The sequence below is a fragment of the Chinchilla lanigera genome, unplaced genomic scaffold (assembly GCF_000276665.1).
Source record: "Chinchilla lanigera isolate Chin_1 unplaced genomic scaffold, ChiLan1.0 scaffold00074, whole genome shotgun sequence".
Classification (NCBI taxonomy): Eukaryota; Metazoa; Chordata; class Mammalia; order Rodentia; family Chinchillidae; genus Chinchilla; species Chinchilla lanigera.
The window spans coordinates 1,728,413-1,753,033 of NW_004955475.1; the positions used below are offsets into that span (position 1 = coordinate 1,728,413).

Below are 24,621 nucleotides of genomic sequence, written 5' to 3' on the forward strand. Positions count from 1 at the left end.
CAGTGGTAAGGTTGGACTCGGGCCCTACCACTTCTTCTTATGAACCCACCTCCTAGGTCCTAGGAACCCAGGACCCCTGAGGGGCCATTCACCTGATCTAGGAGATGCAGCCTGGAAACGTAGGCCTTCTCAGTTTGCAGGAGCTCATTGGCAATGTGGAATACCTTCTGTTGCACAGTCAACTGGAAAAGAAAAGAGGTGACCCCAGATCTATCATCCTCTACCTTTAGCCTCACCCAAACCCCTAGAAGTTTTTTCTTTTTCTACTCTTCCTTCCTTCCTTCCTTCCTTCCTTCCTTCCTTCCTTCCTTCCTTCCTTCCTCTCTCTCTCTCTCTCTCTCTCTCTCTCTCTCTCTCTCTCTCTCTCTCTCTCTCTCCCTCTCTCCCTCCCTCCCTCTTTCTTTCATTTATTTTTGAAATGTGGTCTTGCTGGTCTTGAACTCCTGGGCTGAAGCGATCCTTGTGCCTCAACCTCCCCAGTAGCTGGGACTATAGTGGGACTATAGGTGTGCATCACTCTGTCTGGCTTCTCTAGAATTCTAACAATAGCTTGAATGTTGTTTTAAGCCTATTACCACCCTGAGATAGTTCTGACTCCCCTCTCTAGACTCGTAATACCCCCAGCTTCACACCTTATCCCTAGTCAGGCTTAAAGCCCACCTCTTAATTCTAATGACATTCACTTCCTCACTCAGCCACTTACTCATTCATCTGCTGTCTCTATGCATTGGGCATAGTGTGATGATTATTGGGACTGGGAAGTCAGACTTCCTGGGTTCATGTCCTAGCTCTGCCATTCACCAGCTTCCCTGAGTTCTTTAACTGCTCTGTATTTAAGATTCCTCATCTATAAACACCGATAGTAATAGAACCTTGGTCCATTTGTAATGGAGATAATTAAATGACTTCATGTAAATAAAAGAACAGTCTACAGATTAAGTAGTGTATAAATGTTAGCTATTTGTTCACCCACTCAGTTCACTGTCAGCAAAAAGCTTTCTGAGTACCTGTGGTGTGAGAAAGGTACAAAAATATACAAATGTCTAAAACTCGTTGCCTATTGGCCAGTTTCCCATTCATTAGACACGTTTTCTGAGTACCTTTCATCTCAGCAGTCCCTGACAGCCCCCATATCTAAGCTTGGTCCTGGTGGAACAGATGTTCTGGTTGAGACCCAACTGAAGTGCAAGGATGTCTTCTGAAAAATGTTTGGCTGTCAGGGCACAGAAAGGGTCCCTGATGCCGCAAGGCTTCATCGCCAGTCTTAGGTTTCTGAGGGGCTCTAGCTCTTGTGCCCCTCCCCCAGCTGTTGGGAAGCCTGTGGGATGTGAGAGACTTGATACAGATAAGGAAACTGAGGCTCATTGTAGGGGAGTGGAGAGGGAAGAGACATGCCTGATTTCACACAGCTGCTAAATCATGGGATTTTATTTTTTTCTTCTTTACTTTTGTTGTGGTACTGGGGATTGAACCTACAGCCTCATATATGCTAGGTAAGCACTCTACCACTGAGCTCTGTCCCTAGCCCTCTTTTTACTTTTAATTTTGAGACAGACTGACCTTGAATTTGCAATCATCCTACCTCAACTTCCCAAATAACTGGAATTACAGGTGGATAGCTCATGGGATTACCCTGTTGCACAGGATTTAAAATATCCCCAGCAGGGCATAGTGGCATACAATCCCAGCACTCTGGGAAGCTGAAGCAAGATCACAAGTGCTAGCCAAGTCTGGGCAACTTAGCAACTTAGTGGGACCCTGCCTTAAAAATGTAAAAAAAAAAGAAAAAAAAATCCCAGATGTGGTGGCACACACCTGTAATCATGTGTGGTACATGGAAGACTGAGATAGTAGGATCATCGTAAGTTCAAGGCCAGGCTAGGCTACATAGTGAGTTCAAGGCCAATGACACCCTACTTCAAAATTCAAACAAAAAAAAGTAAAACAAAAAAATAGGGCTAGGGATACAGCTCAGTGCAAGGACCCTGGGTTTGATCTCCAGTACCACAAAAATGAACGAACGAATGAATAAATGAATGAGTCCATCCATCCATCTATCCATCCATCCATCCATCCTTAACCAGGATGCCCATCTTCAAGATGGAAAAACAGGTCCAGGCTAGAGGTTGTCTGATGAGGGTAGGAGCACATTCCTAGTGGGCATTTGGAATAGTGCATGATTATTTTGGTGGTCATAATGACTGGGGGGATGAGCCAGGTGTGGTGGTGCACGCCTGTAATCCCAGCGCTCAGGAGGCTGAGGCAGGAGCATCACTGTGAGTTTGAGGCCAGCCTGGGCTCCATATTGAGTTCAAGACCAGTTTGGACTCTATAGTGAGACCCTGTCTCAAAAGAGAAGAAAAGAAAACAAACAAAAAACAATGATTGAGGGGAGAGGCAGGGTTTGCTACTGGTACTATTTTTAGTACCAGGAGATCAGGGAAGCTAAATATCCCAAGTGGAAACAATGTCCTATTTTGAGAAATACCATGGTATGGGAAGAATCAAGCACAGAAGCCAGGCTCTTGGTTTCTCCATAAGGTCCTGCTTCTTGGTGAACATGGGTCAGTACCTCCATAGACTCCTGTCTCTCCATCGGGGGAACTGGGATTTCTCTGTCCTTCTCATCCTCCTCCTCATCGTCTTCCTCCTCCAGGTCACTGTCAACTTCCTGGGAGCCGGGCCGGTGGGAGTCGGCCAAAGCCACAGGTACACTGGCCAGGGCAGGAGGCCCAAGACAGAGGCTGTGGCTGGGGGGCCCATCATCACTGACGAAACAGGTCTCTTCACTGTTGGATGGCGAGCTGATGCTGTCAATACCGCTGTCCCGGTTGGGGACCTTCTCACCATCCCGGGGCCCAGGAGCCAGCAGGAACAGGCAGCGGGAGGCCTCACCCTCTGGGAGCTGGGATACTGGTGGCTGTGGCAACATGGCTGGCTCTGGGGGACCTGGACAGGGGCCAGGGGCCGGCCTATCCGAGGCGACAATCACAGGCTCTCTGAGGTGGGCGGTGGATACACACGGAGGCAGGATATGAGCATGACTGAGCAGCTTCTCCTACAACTATCCCTTCCTGTCCCAGAGCCATCCTTCCCTCCACAGGGTTCTGCAGGGACCAGACTCACCTTTCAAACTTCTCAATCAGTGAGGATACTGCTGCAGAACTGGGGCTGGCCTCTACCCTGGGAGCCAGACCCTTAGCCACTCGGGGGTCAGCAGGCAGTGGGCGTGACGGTGGAGGAGGGATAGGCTCAGGTGGGGGCGGCATCCGGGGCATCTGCAGATAGCTGGGCTTTGGTGGGACTGGAGAGACAGGAGAGAAGAGAGACCTTAATGAGCTGGGTTTAGAAGTGGCTGTCACGGTCAGGCTATACCCCCCAACCCCCAGGTGTTTTTTGTTTTTATTATTATTATTATTATTAATTTTCCTTTTCGCACACACCCAGCCTGAGTTGAGATCCCAGGCCATAGCCTGCGGTCTAGATCGCACTGCCCCTGAGACCATGGAGCCTCACTGTTTTCTAATGAGCCCTCTCCTCTGCCACCAGTTAACTTCTCCCTTTGCCCCTTCTCTGTCCCCTCCCATGGGCTGCTTCTCTGTTCTTTCTGGAAGCACTTACCCTGTGGCTTCGGGCCTGGTGCCCGCTTCAGTGGTGAAGGACGCTGGCTGGGGGTTTCGGTGGGGGAGCCTGGGTCCGAGCGAAGCCGCTGGGGGCCTTCTGGATGAGGCTCAAGGCTCTGGCCAGGGTCAAGGGACAAACTTTTAACCAGGATCCGATTTCCCTGGTGCAGCCCTGCGGAAAGGGAGAAACTGTGAAGTGACTGATTTTCCTCAAAGGGGACTGAGGAACTGTGTGTCTTCACGGGTATCTGGGGTGTTGGATTTCCCTGAGCCCCTTTATCAGCCACCCTACTTTTCTGGGAAGCATCTACCCCAGCCCTCAGATGAGGAGCCAGGCTCCGCGCTGAGGCTGGCTGTTTTCATCAAGAGATAAGAGTTCTTGGTGATTAATACACTGAATCCATGTACGTCTGCAGGTATTATGACTAAGGAGTTTAATCAGGCTCGGGGAGGAAGCAGTGTAAAGTTTGTGTATGTGTTTGCAGCCCTTGTTTATATAGCCCAAGTGGAAACGTTCAGCATAAATCTTTCTTCATCGTACTTTTTAAGGCCCTTAGAATATGTGAAATTTCCTGTCTGCAACTTTGTACAGCAGAATGTACTTAAAAATAATGAAACAGGTTGAGTGCAGTGGTGTATGCCTGTCATCCCAGCTACTTGGGAGACAAAGGCAGGAGGGTTGAAAGTTCCAGGCCAGCTTGGGCAATTTAGTGAAAACCTGTCTCAAAATAAAAAGTAAAAAGGGGTGGGGAATGCAGCTTAGTGCAAAGCTAAGTTTAATCTGCAGGGGGAAAAAAAAGATAAAACTGTATTTCATGAGCAAAAGTTTTACTTCTTAAAATCCCAACTTTGTTGAACATGGTGGCACGTGCCTATAATCACAGAACTCCAGAAGGCTGAGGCAGGATTGCAAGTCTGAGCATGGCCAGAGCAACTTAGTAAGACCTTGTCTCAAAATAAAATTTATAAAAGGCTGGGGATGTAGGTCAGTGCAAAGGCCCTGAATTCAATCCCTAGTACCCCCTCCATACACATAAATCCCACCTTCTCACCAATCCGTACTACACTCCTCTGCTTCCACACCCATACACTGTACACCCGCCCACAAGCACACCACCCTCAACACGCACACTCAGAATTCCAGAGTTCAGTTAACACAAACAACTTTAAAACAGCAACAGTAAATTCAGGAAAATGAGAAGCCTTTTGGTACTGTCCCTCTGCTCTCACTATAGGTCCCCTGTACACCCACTGATTTGGGGCCCTTGAGGAGGTTATAGTGACTGTTATGAAAGAAGATTCAGTCTAGGAGGCAGTGAGCGAATCCCCCTAAGGGTTGACATATTGCAAGGAAAAGAGGCCAGGGCTTAGATGGTCCAGGCAGGGCAGAGGTAAGAGTGCCTCAAGTGACGCAGAAGTCATGTGGGGTTAAAGAGAAGGGAGGAAACTTCGAACGCTAGGCTGAGGAGTTGGACATCCATCCTGTGGCAGAAGGGAACCATGAAAGCCCTTGTGTAGGGAGGGATGCAGGCAAGCAGGTGTGAGGACAAGAGAGTGAGCAGTAGTTAAAGAATTCTGAGTCACCAAAGGCCCATGCTGTCAGTTATGCTGTGCCACAGTCACAGGGCCTGTTGTAGCCACAAAGGGTCTGCTGCTCTCTGTCACAGTTTCATAAGTGTGTGTAACCATGTTTGCAGGTGTACACAACCATAAATGGCCCCACTCAGTTACAAAAGCACGTGGTGTAATTCACACTTTCACACAACTACATGCAAGGTCACATAAATTCAAACATCCAAACACATGTCATATGGGGCTGGGGATTTAGCTCAGCGGCAAAAGCGCCTGCCTTGCAAGCGCAAGGTCGTGAGTTCGGTTCCTGGTACCGGAGAGAAACAAAAACAAAAACAACAAACACATGTCATAACCCCCTTGAAAGTGTGGTCACACACAAAGACCTGTAATACAACTTTACATATAATCAGAGTCATGGTATCACACATACCCTCAAATATGGACACACATAGTCATAAAAACACACATAATAACACAACAACAGTTCTGTCATCTTACACAAAAAGTACATGCCCATATACCATCATGTACTTTGTTAGTATGTATCTCTTAAACATGGCTCCACTGAGTTACAGAGATATAAAGTGTCATTTACACTGTATCTCAAATTGCAGGATCATGGAGTGTCGTACATACTATAATGTACCTTTGTTTTTTATTTATTTATTGGGTTTTTGAGATAGGGTCTTGGTATGTAGCTAGGGCTAGCCTCAAACTTGGGACCCTTCAGCCTCAGCCACTTTCAGGGGGGTTATGACATGTGTTTGGATGTCTGAATTTGTGTGGCCTTGCATGCAGTTGTGTGAAACGGTGTGAATTACACCACGTGCTTTTGTAACTGAGTGGGGCCACTTATGGTTGTGTACACCTGCAAACGTGGCTACACACAGGACTATAGCCTATAGCACACAGGGTCAATTATACCAGGTGAGATACAACTTTACATAATGGCAAAACAGCATAAAGTCACATGTTGCACCTAATCAGAAGCACAGACACAGAATCAGACAGGTAGCATAATTTAATACGTCATGCTCATGAAATAAACATGTCTATGGTAAAAAACCAAACAAACAAAAAACGTGTCCGCATTGTCACGGGATCTTAGTTCAGGGATACACACAGACATAGGGCACTCATCTCCTAATCTAACAGTCACAGTGTCACACGCTGCCTCTGCTACAAAAACATACAGCACGCACAGAAGCATCAGCACCCTCTCTTACACAGTCACACAGGCAGAAAGAGTCACAGGGTAGTTCAGGTCTCCCTGTCTTAGAAAAAAGGAATAACCCTACTCTTGGGATTCTGGTACTTCCCTAGGCCTCTTACCTGGCCCTCACTAAAACCAGCCAGGTAGGACCCAGGAACTCAGATCAGGGGCTTTTCACAGCCCTAAGAGAACATAGTGCCCCAGATCCCAGGGTAAGGACCCCTCCCTCACTCCATACCTTGCTCTGGGTGCAGTTTCCTTACTTCCTTCCCCACCTGAGCAGGCAGGGCCTGGCCAGGAGGGAGGAGGTGCTTCTCTGTGCCAGGCTTTCTACTCACCCTGACCTGCTCAGCACATCACAGCTGGTCCTGCCCTGCCCTCCCCCTGGGCTTGAGGTTCGGGAGGATGAATCACCTGGAGGCAGCACAGGTGGAGACGGAGTTGGAAAGACACACAGCCAGAGAAAGAGATACAGAGAGTAACTGACAGGCCAGAGAAGCCGTGAGAAAGGCCAGGCACCTTGCCTGCCACGCAAACACAGCACCCCCACCCAGACACAGACACAGGTGCCAAGGTGCCAGCGGGCCTCTCTTGGCCTCTTTGGTCCTGTGGCACCCACCTGGCCCTTCTGCACTCCTCAAAGCAGGCACGACCTGCCACAGTCTATAGCAGGGCAACAGGGTTCCCGTAGGACTTCTTTCCTTCTGCTCCACTGCTGACCCTCAGGGTAGAGTAACCAGCTATCTTCCATGGCCTTGTGCTAGCACCCTCTGCTCCCTCCTCGCCCACCTCACCGAGGAGCCGAGAGGCGGGCCTGCCTCTCCATTCTTTCCGCCTCCCTGCACGCAGCTTTACGGGTCAGGAGGCTGAATGAGATTCCCGGATAATGGGACACTCCTACTGTCCCAGGTGAGGAGTGCAGGGACTGTCAGTCCAGCTTTAAGTGTGGAAATGAAATCAGAGAGAGAAAGAGGCAGTGACTAGGCCAACGACTCAAAGCAAGTCAATGGCAGATGTTCAGGCAGACTGGTCCTGGACACTGGACTTTTAACTCTGCTGTCCACGGGGAAGCTTATAAGGGAGGAAGCAGAGGGGACAGGTATGGACGTAGCGTTTTAGAGAATCATACAGGAAACCTGCAGTGTGGCTAGTAAGAGGGATACCCCCAACACTGCCCACAGGGAGAGGAGCAGTGGGGTTCCAGTTCACGAGTCTGGGTCTGGCCAAGAACCAGGCTAGTTCCCACTGACGGGGAGAAGATTCAGGATCCCTCCTCCACCTCCTGTTTCAGTCCCTGCTAGCCCTTCCCTTTGCCTACACTTCCTGGTTTCCTCCAAAGTCTTCCCTGTTGGTTCCCTTCTCCCCAGGGCTTGCTCCCTCCTGGTGACGGGCTGTATTTTATCATATTGCTTTGTTTTTTGGTGGTGGTGGTGGTGGTGATACTGGAGACTGAACACAGGCTAGGCAAGCTCTCTATCACTGAGCTGTAGCCACAGCCCTTTGTATTTTATATAGTCAAGCTCTATCATAACGATTTACCCGGATGAGAACCCTTCATAGGTCCCTATTGCCCATGGGAAAATAAAAACTTCTCACGCAGGCCTTGGTGGCCTCTCATGGCCCTGCTGAACTCTCTGGCTTTCCTCAGTTTAGTTTAGTCCCACAAATATTTCTGAGCCTGGTAGACTCCGTGCTGGGGGATAAGAAAATCTCATTCCTGCCCTCAGAGAGCTCTCAGGGTAGAAGAACTCCCTTTTCCCTTTCTAGAAACCACAGGCCTTCCCACTGACACAAACTATCCACTCCCCCAGCACTACCCCACAACTAGGTCTTGCACTGGTTTTCTCCAGTCCATTTTTCTTATGTTTATCTATGACATTCTCTTGGTTTTTCTCCGGTACCGGGAACCGAACTCACGACCTTGCACTTGCCAGGCAGGCGCTTTTGCCGCTGAGCTAAATCCCCAGCCCCTATCTATGACATTCTCTTTCACACACACACACACACACCCTCATCCACATCCCCTACCGAGATCCTCCGGCAGCACCACTCCTTCCACCACTGGGTTCACCAGATTCCCCAGTGCCCAGCAGCGCAGCGGCCACCAAGGAGGCTTCCTCCTACACACACAGTCGCACCACCAAATTCTACAGCATTACAGCCACATACCAACTGTGCACAGCACTCAAAGACCCAGACAGGACCTCACAGCCATCCCATATGTCCATATGCAATGCACCTGGCACAACTGGTGCACACACACAACCACCACTGCCACTCAGACAACTCCCAGCACTGACAGCAAGCCCACCCTGGGCACTCCAGCAATGCTGAGAGCTCCCCAGTTCTGTTGTGGGGGTGGAGGAGGGGAGGGGGTGTGCCCTCTCCTTGCTTCACCTTCACCCTCTGTGGGCCCTCAGCAAGCCAGGAGGGCAGTCTGTTTTAGGATACAGCACAGGGCCTTGCATGGTAGGCAAGCACTCTTAGCACTGAGCTACACCGCAGCCTGAGGAAGGGCAATGTTGAGCCTTACTTTCAGGAAGCTCCCAATATAAAAGACAAGAGACACCCATTCAGGAAAAGCTAAGTGATAGCTCAGGAGGTGCCCATGGGGATGGGGGGGGGGTGGGGGTCAGCCTGCTGGGACTGGGTAAGCTCAGAAGAGGGAAGGGTCAGAGAAAGGGTGGTCAGATAAAATACAAAATACCCAGTGTTATGGTTTAGATCTCAAATGGCCCCAAAGCCTCATGTGTTTGGGAGATGACTGGATTATGGGGTAGTATAACTGACTCACTGTTTGAAGGTGGGATCTGGTTGAAGAGGTGGGCTACTGTGGGATGACTTGGAAGGATGCATCTCCCTTCCCAGCTCCCGTCTTCACTCTGTTTCCTTTCTGCCAAGCTATGTACAGTTCTTTACCCTGCCACTCTGCCATGCTGTCCTGCTTTGGAGCCTGCAACTATGGTCTGAAACGTGAGCCAAAATAAACCTCTCTTTCCTTAAGTTATGAGTATCAGTTATTTTGTCCCAATGATGAGGGAGGTAACTAAGACAACCAGTTATGTTTGAATTTTCAGACAAACAATCCCCCCAGGGCCTCATATATGGTAGAACTGGGCTATATCTTCACCCTTTTTTATTTTGAAATGGGGTTTCATGAGGTTGCTAAATTGCCCAGGCAGACCAGTTCCTGCTTCCTAATAACATTTTTTAAAAGACAGAGCCAGGCATAGTGGCTGTTATGGTTTATGTTTAGCTGGCCCCTCAAAGCCTCATGTAGTCATAGGTGGGGTTTTTCAGAGGTGGCTGGATGTAGAGTGTGTGATTGATTCATGGTGCAATGCTAGGATTAAGGGTGCTAGGATAAAGGGTGGGGGATTACTCAATCAGTCCACTGATCGGTTGGCACCACCCTATTCCCAGTAGCCTAGATAGAATATAAAAGGGACAGAAAAAAAATCTGCTAAGGTCCCTTGCTTGCTTTGCTACCTTCTTCCTATCATGAACTGTTTCTCCTCTGCAATGCCTTGTCGGCCATGCCACCCTGCCTGGGAACTAGCTGATAATGGACTGAAACCTCTACAAACTGTGAGCTAAATAAACCTTTCCTCCTTTAACTCTGGACATTGAGTATTTTGTCTCAGCAGCAAGAAAAGTAACTAAGACAGAATTTGGTACCACAGAAGTGGGGTCATTACTGTAACTATACCTGACCAGGTGATTTAGAAGCCTTTGGAGCTGGCTAACTGAAAAAGTAAAGCTGGAACGCCTGAGGCTGTATTTGATGGGAGATTTAGTCAGAGCTAAAACCAGAATACTGATAGAAATGATGCCCATAAAGATCGGCTCAGGAGGTTTCTTCTGGCAAGAAGGACTGCACTGGCTGTTGGACTCCAGACAATGTGTGTTAGGATTAGAGAGAAAGTTTGTCTGCATTTTGCTGGTGTCTAGAGACTTTTCCTGAGACTAAGGGTGGCACACTAATTAATCTTGCAGAAAAAATTTCAAGGCAGTCAAATGTTGAGGTCATGCCATGGCTACTGTTGGGGGCTTTAGTCAGATTTATGTTGAGAATCAAGAGCAAAGAGCCCAGCCGAATGATTTAAAATGTTTTGAGTCTGACCACAAAGGAAGCTCCAGTAAAGCTGTGGACTGCAGAGATAGAGCAGAGGAGATCTTGACTGCTGAGAAGGAACAGGAGAATAGAAAAGATGGCCTGAGGGCATCGCAAGAAGCAGAAGCCAGCCAACCATGGACTAGAACTGTAAGCCAAATGAACTTTTCTTCCTTTAACTTTGGGTGTCGGGTATTTTGTCTCAGCAATGAGAAAAGTAACTAAGACAGTAACCCACAGTTGGAACCTCAGCATTCTGGGAGGTAGAGGTAGGGCTGCAAGTTCCAGTCTGCCAGGCCAACTTAGCGAGATCCTATCTCAAATAAAACATTTTTATAAAGGGCTGGGATGTAGCTCAATCGTAGAGCACCTAGGTTCAATCCCCGTACCACATAAACCCACACAAAAAATATTTTGAGACAAAGTCTCACTAAATTGCCCAGGTTGGCCGCAAACTTATGATCTTCCTGTCTCAGCTTTCTGAGTAGCTGTGAGTACAGATACATACCACTATACCTCGCTAATGAATAATTTTTATGTATAAGCATGTCTTACGCATACTTATACTAAGACGTTATTTTGCTACGCAGGTTGAGTGTCCCTTATCTGAAATTCTTTGGAGCAGAAGTGTTTTAGATTTTGCAGATTTTTGGACTTTAGAACATTTGTATGGGTTTTATCATTTGAGCATCCCAAATCTGAAACTCCAAAACCCAAATTTCAGAGCATTTTAGATTTCAGATTAGGGATGGTGAACCTGTACTAAAAAAGTATTTGTTGTATATCTATCATAAATCCAAATCTAATTGTACCTTCTAGGGACAAATTTTAGCAACCCTATCAGGGATGGCTTCTAAGTGTATGAGGCAGAGACAGGCCTACAAAGCACACCGGGCAATCAAGACCCAGCAGACTCTCATCCATTTAAGCATCAGGCAGGCTGGATGCTTTACCCAATTTCCCCTGCAATGGGCACGTGAATGCTGTGACAGTGACATTATTTCAGGGATAACTTTGCATCTAGTCTCGTTTGTTTAAAAATAGAGTTGAGACTGGAGGTGTAACTCAGTGTAGAACACTTGCCTAGCACGGGTGAGGCCCTAGGTTCTATCCCCAGTGCTGCAAAAGAAGAGGGGGGTGAACAGCAGAGGGAGGGAGTAATTTAAAAATCAAGATGCTTGACTATTCCAAACAAGAGTGATGTCATCATAATCACTGACTGGACTGCCTGGGTTAAAGTATTAGCCAGGCATGGTGGTGCACGCTTATAATCCCAGCAGTTGGGAAGATGAGGCAGGAAGATCACTGTGAGTTTGAGGCCAACCTGAGTTACATGGTGAGTTCTAGGCCAGACTGAACTGCACAGTAAGAGTCTGTCTTTAAAAAGAAAAAAAGAGAAGCAAAGGAATGGCTGGTTTTGGAGTCATACAGATCCCAGATTAAACCCCAGTACCACCATTTACTAGCAATATAACCCTGGGTTCTCATCCATCTGAGCCTCAGTTTCCTTGTCTAAAAACAAAATAATTTTTTTTTTTAAATGGAAAAAAAAAATGCCGGACTTGGTAGCACATGTCTGTAATCCCAGCACTTGGGAGGCTGAGGCAGGAGGAACAGCATGAGTTTGAGGCCAACCTGGGCTACATAGTGAACTCAAGGCCAACCTGAACTACACAGTGAGACCCCCCTCTGAAAAAAAAAGAAGAAAAAAAAACAATGAACCAAAATAATAATTTCAGTGCGTTGATTTGGTGGTATCTATGAAACAATGAAAAAGAGCACAGTACCCCCCCAACACACACACATATACATCTACAGTGATATGTGATAAACCTGAAAACAAACAGGAATCACACAACCCTAAAGAGGTACAAAGCTTCATACAGACACATAAACCCACAGGTCACAGGCTACAACCCAACATAAAACTACCATTAGACCTGGGCATGGTGGCACATGCCTGTAATCCTAGCACTCTGTGAAGCTGAGGCAGGAGGATTATAAATTTGAGCCTACCCTGGCAACTTAGTAAGGTTCAATCCCCAGTACCACACACACACACACACACACACACACACACACACACACACACACACACAAAATACTTTTGATAAACTGAGAAACATAAGCAAACTCAGCCTGAGATGGACATAGAGTCTGGCCTCATTCATCATGACAGCTCTGGAGATCAGGGCCAGATTCCTACTAGAAGTGGCTTGGTAGTGAAAAGACAATGGTCCCATCTCCTTTATTCAAATGCAATTCAAAATACAAACCATACAAAAGTGGAAAATGTGTGTCAAGAAGTGTAGCTGAGTTTTGAATTTTCCCATGACAACTTATTGTTGCTGAAATTGAAAAATCATTCCAAAAACAGTGCCAAGCACATGCTTCCGAGTTTACTGGCAGAGCAGGTCCAGCTTCTAGCTGACTTTTAGGACAAGGACTCCTCCTTTGGCCCATTCCCACTAGAACTGGATCCTGTTTCTCCCTCACCTCTTTCTGGAAATTTCAGCTGCCAGCCTTCCCACTCCCTGGCTGGGTGTAGCCTTGGCTTAATCTCAACCCAGCTATTAGGACCCCAGACTGGATGTTGGCCATTAACTCCCTGGTGACCTGAAGCAAGTGGCTTCATGTATCTGGACCCCAATTTCCCCACATAAAAAATGGAGAGAGTATGTGTATGCTGCTTATTGTGAGGATTGATGAGATGCGAGGGTGGGCACATGGTGGCCCTGGCACTCAAGCCTCCTCACAACTGGTGTAAATTTCCCATAAACGGCCCCAAATGTTTGCCTTTCCTGGCTGAGAGGCAGGCCCCAGGGCCAGGTGATATACCTGGGGTTGGGGTGGGGTGGGGAAAGGGAACAGAGGGAATGGAGAAGAAAGAACAACATCAAAAAGTGCCTTTGAGGCCAGGCATGGTAGCGCATGCCTGTAATTCCAGCACTCAGGAGGCTGAGGCAGGAGGATCACTATGAGTTCGAGGCCAGCCCTGGCTACATAGGGAATTCGGCCACCCTGTACTACAAAGTGAGATCCTGTCTCAAAACAAAATGAAACAAAATAAAACAAAACAAAACCAAAATGCCTTTTGGAAAGCCGGCTCAGTGGTGAGGGCAGGAGAATCCCTCCGCTTGAGAAAAAAAAGCTGGGGATAAAGCTATAACTGCCCCACCTCTTCCTACCTACCCCTTCAAGGTGAGTCCCAGCCCAGTTTTCCCAGTCCATCTTCAACGCCAGACTGCATCCAGGCCTTGCTTGGCCTGGCAGATGTTCTTTTTGGAAGTTCAAACACAAAACTGTCAAATGTGCAATGTGCAGGAGGAGCCATTTACAAGACCCTTGTGGGTAGTCAGGAGGTTCTTCCCTAAAATCTATTGGTCTTCTGAACATAAGGACTCTGCAAAGCGGGGTGTGGTGGTGGTGCGCACGTATTAATCCCAGCACTCCAGGACGGTGAGGTAGGAGAATCACAAATTTGAGCCCAGCTTAAGCTACTTAGTGATTTAGCGAGACAGTCCAAAAAAAAAAAAAAAAAAAAAAAACAGGCTGGGGATGTAGCTCAGTGCAAAGGCCCTGGGTTCAATCCTAGTACCACAAAGAAAGTGGGGAAAACCAAATAAATAAAATCATTAGGGAGCAGACTAAAGAAACTTCTGAGTAAAATTCAACTCGTCAGCCATCATATTGCAATATCCTAGTTAAGTGGCTCTTAAGGCCCCTTTTACCCGGCTATTTACCTTTCTGCCCCATATGACATGCTCTGACAGTCTTGGAGGTCCCCTGTCCCACCCCTGGAAGGGCCCAGTCTCCTCCGGGCCTGAGAAAGCTCAGGAAGCTGGCTCAGGCAATACTTGTCAGGAGTTCTCAAACTGAAGCCTGCCTTTTGTTTTATCTGGCCCGATTCACCTTCGGCCCTGTACAGGATACCTAGAGAAGAGAAGAGGGGATGGTAGGAATATTGAGAATTCTCTGGAACTCAAGCTGTTAATTGTTTAATATATAAAGATATGAGGTATAGGAATTCAACTGTTTGTCGAACACCTGTCTAGGCCAGGCATTGTTTAGATACTTTTTCTGTGTGGCATTCTCCCAACAGCTCTGTAAACTATTATTCCATTTTGCACATGAGGAACTGAGGCACAAGGTAGCAAAATTACTGGCTTGAAGATACACAGATATGTCTGTGTTCAGAATGAGAGCGCATCTTCAGTGAATGTTTGCTGACTTGGAAAAGAAATCACATTTGGAGGATAGAAGGGAGAAGACTTTCTAAAGGAGGTGGGTTTTAGTCCAGCATGTGAGGATAGGATGTGTTTCTTCATCTATGGAACTAGGGATGACCCTGCAGACAAAGGCAGCGTATCTGGCGGGGGTGGAGTATCTGACAGTGGTGTACCTTTCGAGGGGCACAGCAGTCCACCCAGGGTGGCACATTTTGGGCGGGTGATATTCAAATAGGTTAACATGTTCTGATGTGTTGGAGGATGGCAAATTGAAGGGATGCCCCAGTGACACGAACTCTAGCTATGCCACTGTCTGAAGAACAGAGCTCTGGGTTTGCAAGAAGACTCCAAAGCAGGAAGCAGGGGCAGGGAAGGACAAAAGAAGCAGGAGGCCACCCCCATCCCCAAGCACCAGCATCAAGATACACATCTATAGGGGTCATAGAAACAAATACGGGCATGGAAACAGACACACTCAGAAAGAGGCAGGCACACAAAATCTACAGAAACATCTCAAAACCTCCACGGGCTTAGATACAGCATGAAGTTGCATAATCTGGAACACATATACAGACATACATGCAAACATATGCAAGAACATACAGAAATAAGAACATTTAAGGGACACAGAACAGATGCACGAGAAGAAAGATGAGCAGGCAGCCAGGCACACGCACGTGTGTGTATACACACGCACAAGCCACACAGCCGCATGAGAGCCCAAGCAGATCATTCCCCTTCTAGTGCCTTGATTGCTGCAAAGGTCTGGCCACCTTCTCCCTGTTTTTCTAGACCAGAGGCCAGCGAAGGATGGAAGGGGGGGCGGGTTGTAGCTCCACCCCAGGGAGGAGCTGGGGACTTCAGAGGACAGGAAGAGAAGGGAGTGGAGTTGCAGCTGGGATCATTGGGGGCAGTAATTACCCAGTGCTGGGGCTGCCACGCTGGCTGGGATTCCCCTCCCTGTAGGGACAAAGCCACTTGAGAGATAGTCCCTCTGACCCCTGCCTCGACCCTAGGGACCCCAGCACCCGCCCATATCCCCTCCCATCTACCAGAAGTTTGGTCAAACCTGAGAGCTGAAGACATAGAGCAGTTATGGAGGAAAAGGACACTTGAGAAAGACACCGGGACAAAGATGAGGGAGAAGACGGAAAACAACAGATCTATCGTCTATATTATGTATATGTCAGAACGGAGAGAAAAAAGTCCACACAGGGAATGGGAGTAGCGAGGGATGCAGGCCCAGAGAAGCAAAGGGGCAGGAACAGGCAGGGCAAGCCAGGGCCATTTGGTGAACATGGCTACAGTGTGCTATCACGAAGGCTCTGGGCTTTGCCTGTGTTTTTTCATTCTCCCAAAAGGCCTAGGAGGTGAGAATTAGTCCCATTTTACAGATGAGAAAGCCAAGCCTCAGAGAAGTGAAGTGACTTGCCCAAGGTCAGAGGAAACTGGTAGAGCTGAGTCTGGGGGCTGTCCCTGCTGCCAGCTCCTGCCATAGACAGGGATCCAACAGACCCTTAAAAGACTTCTCCAGAAAGGGAAGTTGACAGTGAGATTGGGCGATTCACCCTGAGATCTATAGTGAAAGAGACCTAAACCTTCCCTGCCCCCATGCCGCCCAGGGTGGGGGAGGGGCCATGTCTACACCTGGAATACATTAGGTAAGGAGGCCGGGACTAGAGGAGCCAGGACAAAGCTGGAGGGGGAGCAGGAAAGAAGGTGAAGGAGGCGAAGGCGAAGGCGAAATCCAGGGCAGCGGCGTGGGCGGCAGCGGCGCGGCGGCCGCGGCAGCGGCGCGGACCTAACTGGCCACGGGCGGAAGGGCTTCTATGCCAGCTGTAGCTCCCAGGGGCTAGCCCTGCCAGTCCCGCCTTTCCCGCTTTCCACCGGCCGGCGTCTTCCCTCGATGGTTTAACCCCTTCCCTCCAGAGGGCCACAGAGAAATGGTATAAAGGACTTAAAAGCCACCGGCACCTGGAAGAGCCCACTGTTCCCTAGAAGCCTCATCCACACACGTGTGCCCCACACCTTCCTGCCCTAACTCTGGGGCCCAGACAGACACGGCTGATTTCTTTGGGGCACTGTCGCCTAGAAATCCAGTTTTCTCCCTCAGAGTCAGAGCATCTTAAATAAACCACACCCCCACCCTAGCCGCTCCTCCTCCTGCCTTCCCCATCCACTCCAGGAACAGCGCCTCCACGCAGTAAGTCACCCTAGTGAGAGCCTGGGCTTTCTCCACCACTCTTCCCTTGCCCTCAACCCGCACATCCAGACTGGCCCCAAGACCAGCAGCCCGGGCTTCTTAACAGCTCTGGAATTCATATACTACCCTCCACCTCCTGTCTTCGGCCGCTCCAAGGCCATTCTCCACATCACAGCCAGCTTTCGGAGAACATAGTCACCTTCAATCCCTCAGCCTTGGGCAGGCCTCCCCTTGCCTTTGGGGTGAACTCCAACTCCTGAGCACACAGACAAGGAAGGCCTGAGCTCAGGAACACTTCCCTGCCCCCACTATCCAGCCACAATGGCCTCTTGTCTGTTCCTCCAAAGTGCTCTCTTTCGCCTGGGGCTTTGGCACATGTCATTCCCATGGCCTGATCCACTTGTCTGTTTCTCCTTACCTCAGGACTCCTATTTATCCTTCAGGTCTCAACCCAAGTGTCCTCTCTTCCCTGACTCCTCCCATGTATTCCCGCAGCATCTGCGCTTGGAATTACTTGTAGGGTGTCTTTCCTGCTAGATGTGAGCTCCATGAGAATCGGGACACCCCGCGCCTAGCCCAGGGTCTGGCACATAGTAGGCACTCGACAAACACGTTAAAGAAATGCCCTCCTTCTTCTCCTCTCTCTCTTATTTGCTGACCAAGTACTTGTGGCTGCCCTATTATACGCCAGACAAATGCCCCCAGTAGGTCTGGATGTTACAAATGGAGACACTAAAGCCCTGAGAGGGGAAGGGAAGCCTGGAGACACAAAGAACCAACGGGGGAGCTGTAAGTGCTTACGCTCCTTTAGCTGCTGCCCTGCAGCCTTGTCTCCCTCCCTGTGTGTGCTTTGGAGGTGTGACGCCTTCCAGGTTCAAGGAATAGACACTGGAGCTCCAAGAAGCTGCTTTTGCTGCTCCAAAGACGTGTGCTCTTTTCAGATGCGGGAATTTATATGTGAGGGGCTGGCTAATGACACACTGCTCCTCCTGCCCTCATTCCAGACAGGTCCTAGCCCCACCCAGCCAAGTGTCTGGCCAGCTCCACATCTGCCTAAGGCATTAGTTAACGGACCCCCCAAAAGACATGGCTTGTGTCTTTCTGGGACAGTGTCAGCTGGGATTCAACCTTGAGGGAGCAGGTAGCTCCCTATGGCCTCTCCCCCGAGACAGGACACCCGAAAGCGCTAAGGAGTAGAACTGCCAACAGCCCTCACTTGAGAGCTTCAAGTCTTTCCGTCTTATCTGGGCAAGTCCTTTGTGTACCTACCCAGAGTGTCTACGTTTTGTTGTGTTTGTTTGGAAGGCCCCAGCTGACTAGGAACCACATCGACGTCTTTCCCTAAACACTCTTTGGAAGTCTCAACTACTGCTTTCCAAATAATCCTTGCAGAACTCACCGCTGCCTCCTGTCCTGAGCGGCTTCTTCTGCATTCCATGAAGAAGCCCCCTCTGTGGCCTCTTCGATGCCCTGAGTGGGAACAGCATTGAGGGAGCCACATGAATTCACCCACGTCTGATTTGCTTTTCGAGAGTAGTACCTCAGTCCTTGCCAAGTCAGCCACCTTGGGTGGCTATATGTGAAGCGGGTCTCAACTCCACACACGTATGCGTTAAACCACCCTGCTCTCCCCCCAAAAAGTGGCATTTCTAAGGCACAGTTTGGGCAGGTCCAAACGATGCACCTGAATGTGACTCTGCTGACCTCACTGTCTTCATGGATGGGACTAGCCCTCACAACCATGCACACTTTCCATGTGAGCCACCATGCAGGCCACGGCATGTGTCAGTGGTGAAAACTGCTAAACATCTCTGGCCCACAACTATTTCCTGAAATTTCTAATCCCACATCCAAATGCCTGCTGGCTATCTCTGCCTTGATGTTTCCCCATGCCTCTCGAATCCGCGTCTCAAAAATGACTTACTATATTTCCCTAACACTGCTCCTTCTCTTCATGTAGATGCCCCGCCATCATCCATCAGGCCCTTCTAGTTGGTGTCAGAAAACCCACAGCTATCTGGACTTTTCATTCTTCCTTGGTCTCCACATCTAAGCCACTACCAGTCTGTCCATAGTAGCCCTGCAATATCTCTAAGCTCTTACCTTCCCTACCAGCCACCACTCTACCCTGAGCTACCATCACCTCTTACTGGAATGACTGCAACACCCACCTGCCCGTCTCTGCCTCCATTCCAGCATCCCTTCCATTCATTCTTCATATGTACCTACGGGGAGCACACCTGAACACATCATTCCCCTGTTGATAAGCCCCTCAGTGGTTCCTATTTGCAGTCAGGAGGAAGCCCCTTTGCCTCTCCTCCCAATACCAGCCCCCCGCTGCATGTCTCCATGCCTTTGCTTCCACTAAACCTACCTGAACTGCCTGGCATCACTATAGAGCCCTTCCTTTGGGCCAGGCCCTATGCTGGTGCCAGGATTTACTTTGCTTAAAGTTCCAGAACTGTAGCTGCCTTCTAACTTGGAACTACTCAGTGGCAGCCATTCATCGGTAGGGTTAGAGGCAAAATGAGGCAGTCTATGTTGGTGTGTATGTGGATGAGAGACTGACTAACTCCCTTTTTCTTAGATCCCATACTTCCCTTCTGGGCTGGGACTGAATAGAGAACCTCACACAGGGCGGTGGGGAGAAAGCCTCAGAGGAAAAGGCAGATGCAGTCTCCTGCCCCTAATAATACTGACTCACTGCAGGGCCATGGTTAAATCACTGCCTCTCAAAAATCAGTCAATTGATCAATCGATCAGTCGATCATTGGCTCTCTGGCCCTCCACGGCCTCCACTCTAGGCTATGCATCAGAGTCACCCAGAACCTAAAACTAGATTTCTGGGTTCTGACGCCAAGATTCTGGAACCCCAAGATTCTCCAACGTAGAATCTGGGAATAATATTTTTTTAAGGTCAGTAAGGGATTCTGATGTTGATTCAGTATGGGAAACTCAGAATGAGACAGTGTCTAGGGACTTTTAACTTCCAAGTTAGAAGGCATTTTTCAGTCTTAAGAATTTCTGAAGATGCCCCAGGGTCCAAAGCAGAACTAGCCAGCCCATCCTGCTGTCCCCCAAATTGGCACACTTTCTCCCACTACCACACAGAAAGGCTCTAACATCAGGTACAACTCCTTTGACTGAGTTAGGGTCCGGCCTCAAGCTCCCCCCAACTCCCAGTACCTGGCCTCAATCCTGAGGAATAGGATGCGACACAACCAAATCCCCGTGTGCTAACCTGTACTTGGAAACCCCTTTCCAACCCTCTCCAAGCCCTCTCTGGCACCTCACTGGGTAAGCCCAGTGACGCAATAAAGCCTTAGGTTTTATCGACCTGGAAAATGGGCATAATAGCAATGGTCCTTCCCTCTACCAGGAATTTGATAGGACAACTAAAAAAGAAAGGAGTTGGAAGCAACTCAAGGCTCTTTACATGGATAAGATATAATTATTATTCTGAAAAACCTCCCCTCAAGGATGAGCCACTGGGTCCTAAGGATGGTGATTCAATAAAGGCTTCAGCAGTCTGAGAGAGGAAGCCAGCAGGCACATGGAAATCTTAACATGCAGACTAAAATGCTTCAACCCTTTAATTGAAGTTCAGGAAACCCTCCCTCTTTCTCTCCCTCTAGCGAGCGCGCGCACACACACACACACACACACACACACACACACACACACGCACATTCTACAACCACCAACCCTGCCCTCTTTGGGCCAATTATAGGCAAATCCCATGGAGAGAAGCAAGTCACTTGTGCCTACCCCTGGGCTGACTGGGCAGTGGGGGAAGTAGGCCTCTCACAACCCATGCTGCTGTGAATCACATGGCCCAGTGCCCGTCTTGCCAAGGCTTGAGTAATTCCTCCGCCTCCTCTTCAAAAGGTTTTTCTCTCTTATCTTTTATTTTATTTTTTAAACTCCTGGCTGTTGAAGGTTTATGCTATGCCATAGGCTCTGTACCCAGTACTGTATCTCATAGACTCCTCATAGCACTCTCTAGATCAGGAAATTGACACTCTGAGAGAAGTCACTCACTCACCTGGGGTCCCAGTGAGTCAGTTACGAATGGGTGGGAAGAGACCAGGTCCTTTCCTGACACACTTCTTACTCCCAATTCTCATTTTGGATTTTAAAAAAAGATATCCACCATGCAATTACAGAGGCACAAACTTCACTGGGGAAAGGCATCCTGAGAATACTTTTTGGGGGAGAAGGGGAGTGATCCGGGAAGGATGTCGTGATTTCTAATTTGGAAGGATGGGTGGAGCAGGAGGAATACCTAGAAACATCACCATGTATTGATCAGAGAGGCCAGAGACCAGAGGTTTAGACACTCCCGATTACTGACTCTCAGACCAAGAATATCCGGAGGGCAGGAATTCAGTGTCTCTCAGCAACAGTTACTAAGGACCTACATGTGCTTCCTTAGTATCTGTTCAGGCATTTGTTCAGCAAGGATTTATTGAGTACCTACTTTGTGCCAGATGCTATGCTATTGACTGGGGATACAACAGTAAATGAAACAGACACAACCCCCATGCTTTTGAGGAGCTCACAGTCTACTGGGGGAAGAGGGACAATAAACAAGTAGACACAAACAAGAAGGTAATTTCAGATTGTATTAAATGCAAGGATGAAAGCACATTGGCAGCTGTGATGAAGATTCACAAGTGGCCCTGCTTAAAGTGGTCAGGGAAGGTCTCTCAGAGGAGGTGACATTTGAGCTAAGACCTGAAAGATGAGGAGCAAGCCAGGTGGAGGGCTAGGAGAAGAGCTACCAGACAAAAGGCAAAACAAATGCAAAGACCCTGTGGTGGAAGTGCTAGTGGGTGTGTTAGGATCTATAAGAAGGCACTACAGGTAAAACAAGCACGAGTAGCCCCCTCCACATAGCATATGTCAAGCGGAGGTTTGGCAAGCCAGCAAAGCAACAAGGAGGGTAGGGCATTAAGGATCAGTTGGCTATCTCCAGCCCACAAGGAGGGAGCTCCCTGAAATCTTTCAGAGGTTCCATAACTAGCCCAAGGTCACAAGGGCAGTGTGGATGTTTCCGTTTCCCTGCTGCTACCTGGTGCTAGGCCACGGTCCCAAAGACCTGTAGAGCCTGGAATGTGAGCCCTAGAAGTCCTCAGAGGCTTAACCAACTCCTCTGGTACCAGTGGAAGACAGGGCAAATGTGTATTGCTCTTCTTCCATGGCTCACACAAAAATGTGCCCATACGGGGTGTCCCTGCTGGGCTCCTGAGACATTCAGGGCTATGCAGTGCAAAGGGCGCTCCTGACAGTGGTCTCTGGCCCCAGCTTATCTAGAAGCAGCGATTTGAGCAGTCATCCTGATTTCTCCTCACAAACCATCTTGAGGCCCTCGCAGCTCTCCTGCTATGCTACAGTGGGCTTTTCTGCCCCCTCTTTCTGCTCTCTCCCCTGCCTACCAGCCCCTCCAGCCTGATCCCCACCTTTCTCTCTCATCAGCACCTAGGACTCCTTCCTTCCCTTGTCCTCCTGCCACACACACCTGGCAAAATCCCAATCTTGGATCAATCCACCATCCCACTATTTTTTTTCCATTCACACTGCAGGGCTGCTGAATAGGACAGGAGAAAATCACATAAGCAGAAGGCTTGGCATTACTTTCATGGTCTCCAGCCTCAGTTTGGGGAAGTGGAAAGACCACAGACTTTGGACTCAAATAGATCTAGTTTTGAATCTAGGCTCCAGACTGACCATATGACCTTGGGCAAGTTACTTAACTTTGCTCGGCCTCAGTTTCCTCACCTACACAATGTGGTCAATGATAACTACTTCATTAAGGAATACTGAAGCCGAAATGAGAATCCACGCAAAACATGCAGTTGAGGGCCTTGCACAGTGTGGGTGTTTGGCTAATGTGAGACGCCTTTCTCCTCTTCCCACCACGAACACATCCTGTTCCCCCCAAACACATACCCACTGATGCTTTGCAAGCCTTCTCCTTTTTCTCAAAGTGCTTCCTCTCCCATTAGCCTCAGCGGATAGAAGAGAGGTGGGTCTGAACGACTGGGGGACACAGGGAACAGACAGAGAGAGGGTACAGGGGACAGAGGTTGAAAGGACTGGACAGCAGGCAGAGGGATGAGTGAGAGGAGGGGCTGGGGCGAGCGGGCCGGCCCCAAGGTGGGGTTAAGAGGGCCAAAGCACAGAACCCCCTCCCAGTTCCAGGCCCGTGGCCGGGGCTCCCATGCTGTCTCAAATCACTCACCAGGCCGAGGCTGCGAGCCCTCCAGGTGGTAGGAGAAGCGCAAGGCCCGGTGGTGCTGTGGACTGGGGCCGCAGGGCAAGACCCGGGGGCCTGCAGCAGCACCCAGGCTGGCGTCCGAGGGCCCGGCAAACTGGGGCTCCGGGGGCCCGCTGAGAGCCGAGCCTGAGCCCCTGCGCACCGGCAGTCCCGGCTCCGAGGCTCCAGGGTCCGAGTCGGCACAGGCCGGTGGAGCGACACCAGGAGGGTTCGCGGTCGGGTGTTCGGGATCCGAAGGCCCGGCGCTCCCCGGGGCTCTGTGGCCATGCATGGTCCGGGCCTGGGCGCGGGGCCCGGGCTCCCCGCTTGGCTCCAGCTCCCGGGGCGGAGGCGCAGGCGGAGGAGGCCCGGCGCCCGGCGGAGCAGCGGCCTCAGGCTGGGGGGCGGGGCTGCGGGCTCAGCCCCACTGCGGAGACTCGTGCCCCTGGCCCGGGCCCGGACCAGCAGCCGTGGCAGCCGTGGCAGTAGCAGCAGTAGCAGCAGCAGCCGCGGCCACCGCCGCTGCCGTGCCAGGCATCGCCGGCCCTGGCCCCAAGCGGGGAGTGGGCTTGGCCGGGCCGGGGGCCGGCTGGGGAGCGCTGTCTATGCGGCTGCGGCTGAGCTAGGGTCGAGGGGCTGCACTAGGTGCGGGCTCTGCAGTGGACGGCGAGTCACTTCCGTGGCCTCGAGGCGAGCGGCCAGTCGGATCCCGAGTGCAGGGTCTGTTCTTTCTCTCGGAATGGGAACCTATCTGGGCTCTCCTGGCTGGTCAGAAAGGGTTCTTCCTCCCTCCGCAACAGAGGCTGGGGGCGGAGGAGAGGGAGGGGAGGGGAAGGGAGGGAACGGAGGATGGCGCTGGCCTGGGGGTGCGCGTGTACGCCGCGCCCTTGGGCTGCGGGGCTAGCCTTTAGCCCATCCTCCCGGACGAGACTCCAGCCACGGAGGCAAGGGAATGGCCTGGGCCGGGCTCAACCGTCTTCTGCAGGCTTAGCCTGGGTCTCCTCGGCGGCGAGCGGGAAGAAACCCTGGGAAAGGGGGGGAGCGGGTAAGTGGGAGCCGCCGCTGAGGCTGCCGCAGCCACAGCGGCGCTGGGACCCAGTTACCCGGGGCTCCGCCCCTTTGCCCGGGATTTGTGCTTGACCACGCCCCCTCGCTTCGATCCGCCTCACTTCTCCCTGAGATCGCCCTCCAGGCCCTCTTTCTGCCCCTTACAAATTCTCTCAGCCTTGCAGGGCGTGGTGGCGCATGCCCGTAAATCCTAGCACTCAGGGAGGCTGAGGCAGGAAGCTCGCCTTGAGTACAAAGCCAACCTTAACTATGTAGGGAGACCTTGTCTCATAAAACAAACAAGCAAGCAAACAACAAAAAAGTCGCTCAGCCTACCTTTCCAATCTTTTCCTGGTTC

General features: G+C 50.1%; 1 protein-coding gene across 1 annotated transcript in view; it reads right to left on the reverse strand.

The window, feature by feature from the left end:
* Positions 1–24,298, reverse strand: part of Fgd1 (FYVE, RhoGEF and PH domain containing 1) — a 49,337-nt gene extending 25,039 nt beyond the window's left edge. The window contains exons 1-5 of the mRNA XM_013502823.1: positions 23,202–24,298; positions 3,622–3,795; positions 3,127–3,304; positions 2,573–2,999; positions 93–182 (exon numbers count right to left, since the gene is read on the reverse strand). Coding sequence (XP_013358277.1) covers positions 93–182; positions 2,573–2,999; positions 3,127–3,304; positions 3,622–3,795; positions 23,202–23,508 — 1,176 coding nt within the window. The 5' untranslated portion in view covers positions 23,509–24,298. The remainder of the gene's footprint in view (positions 1–92; positions 183–2,572; positions 3,000–3,126; positions 3,305–3,621; positions 3,796–23,201) is intronic.
* Between the last annotated feature and the right edge of the window lie 323 nt (positions 24,299–24,621).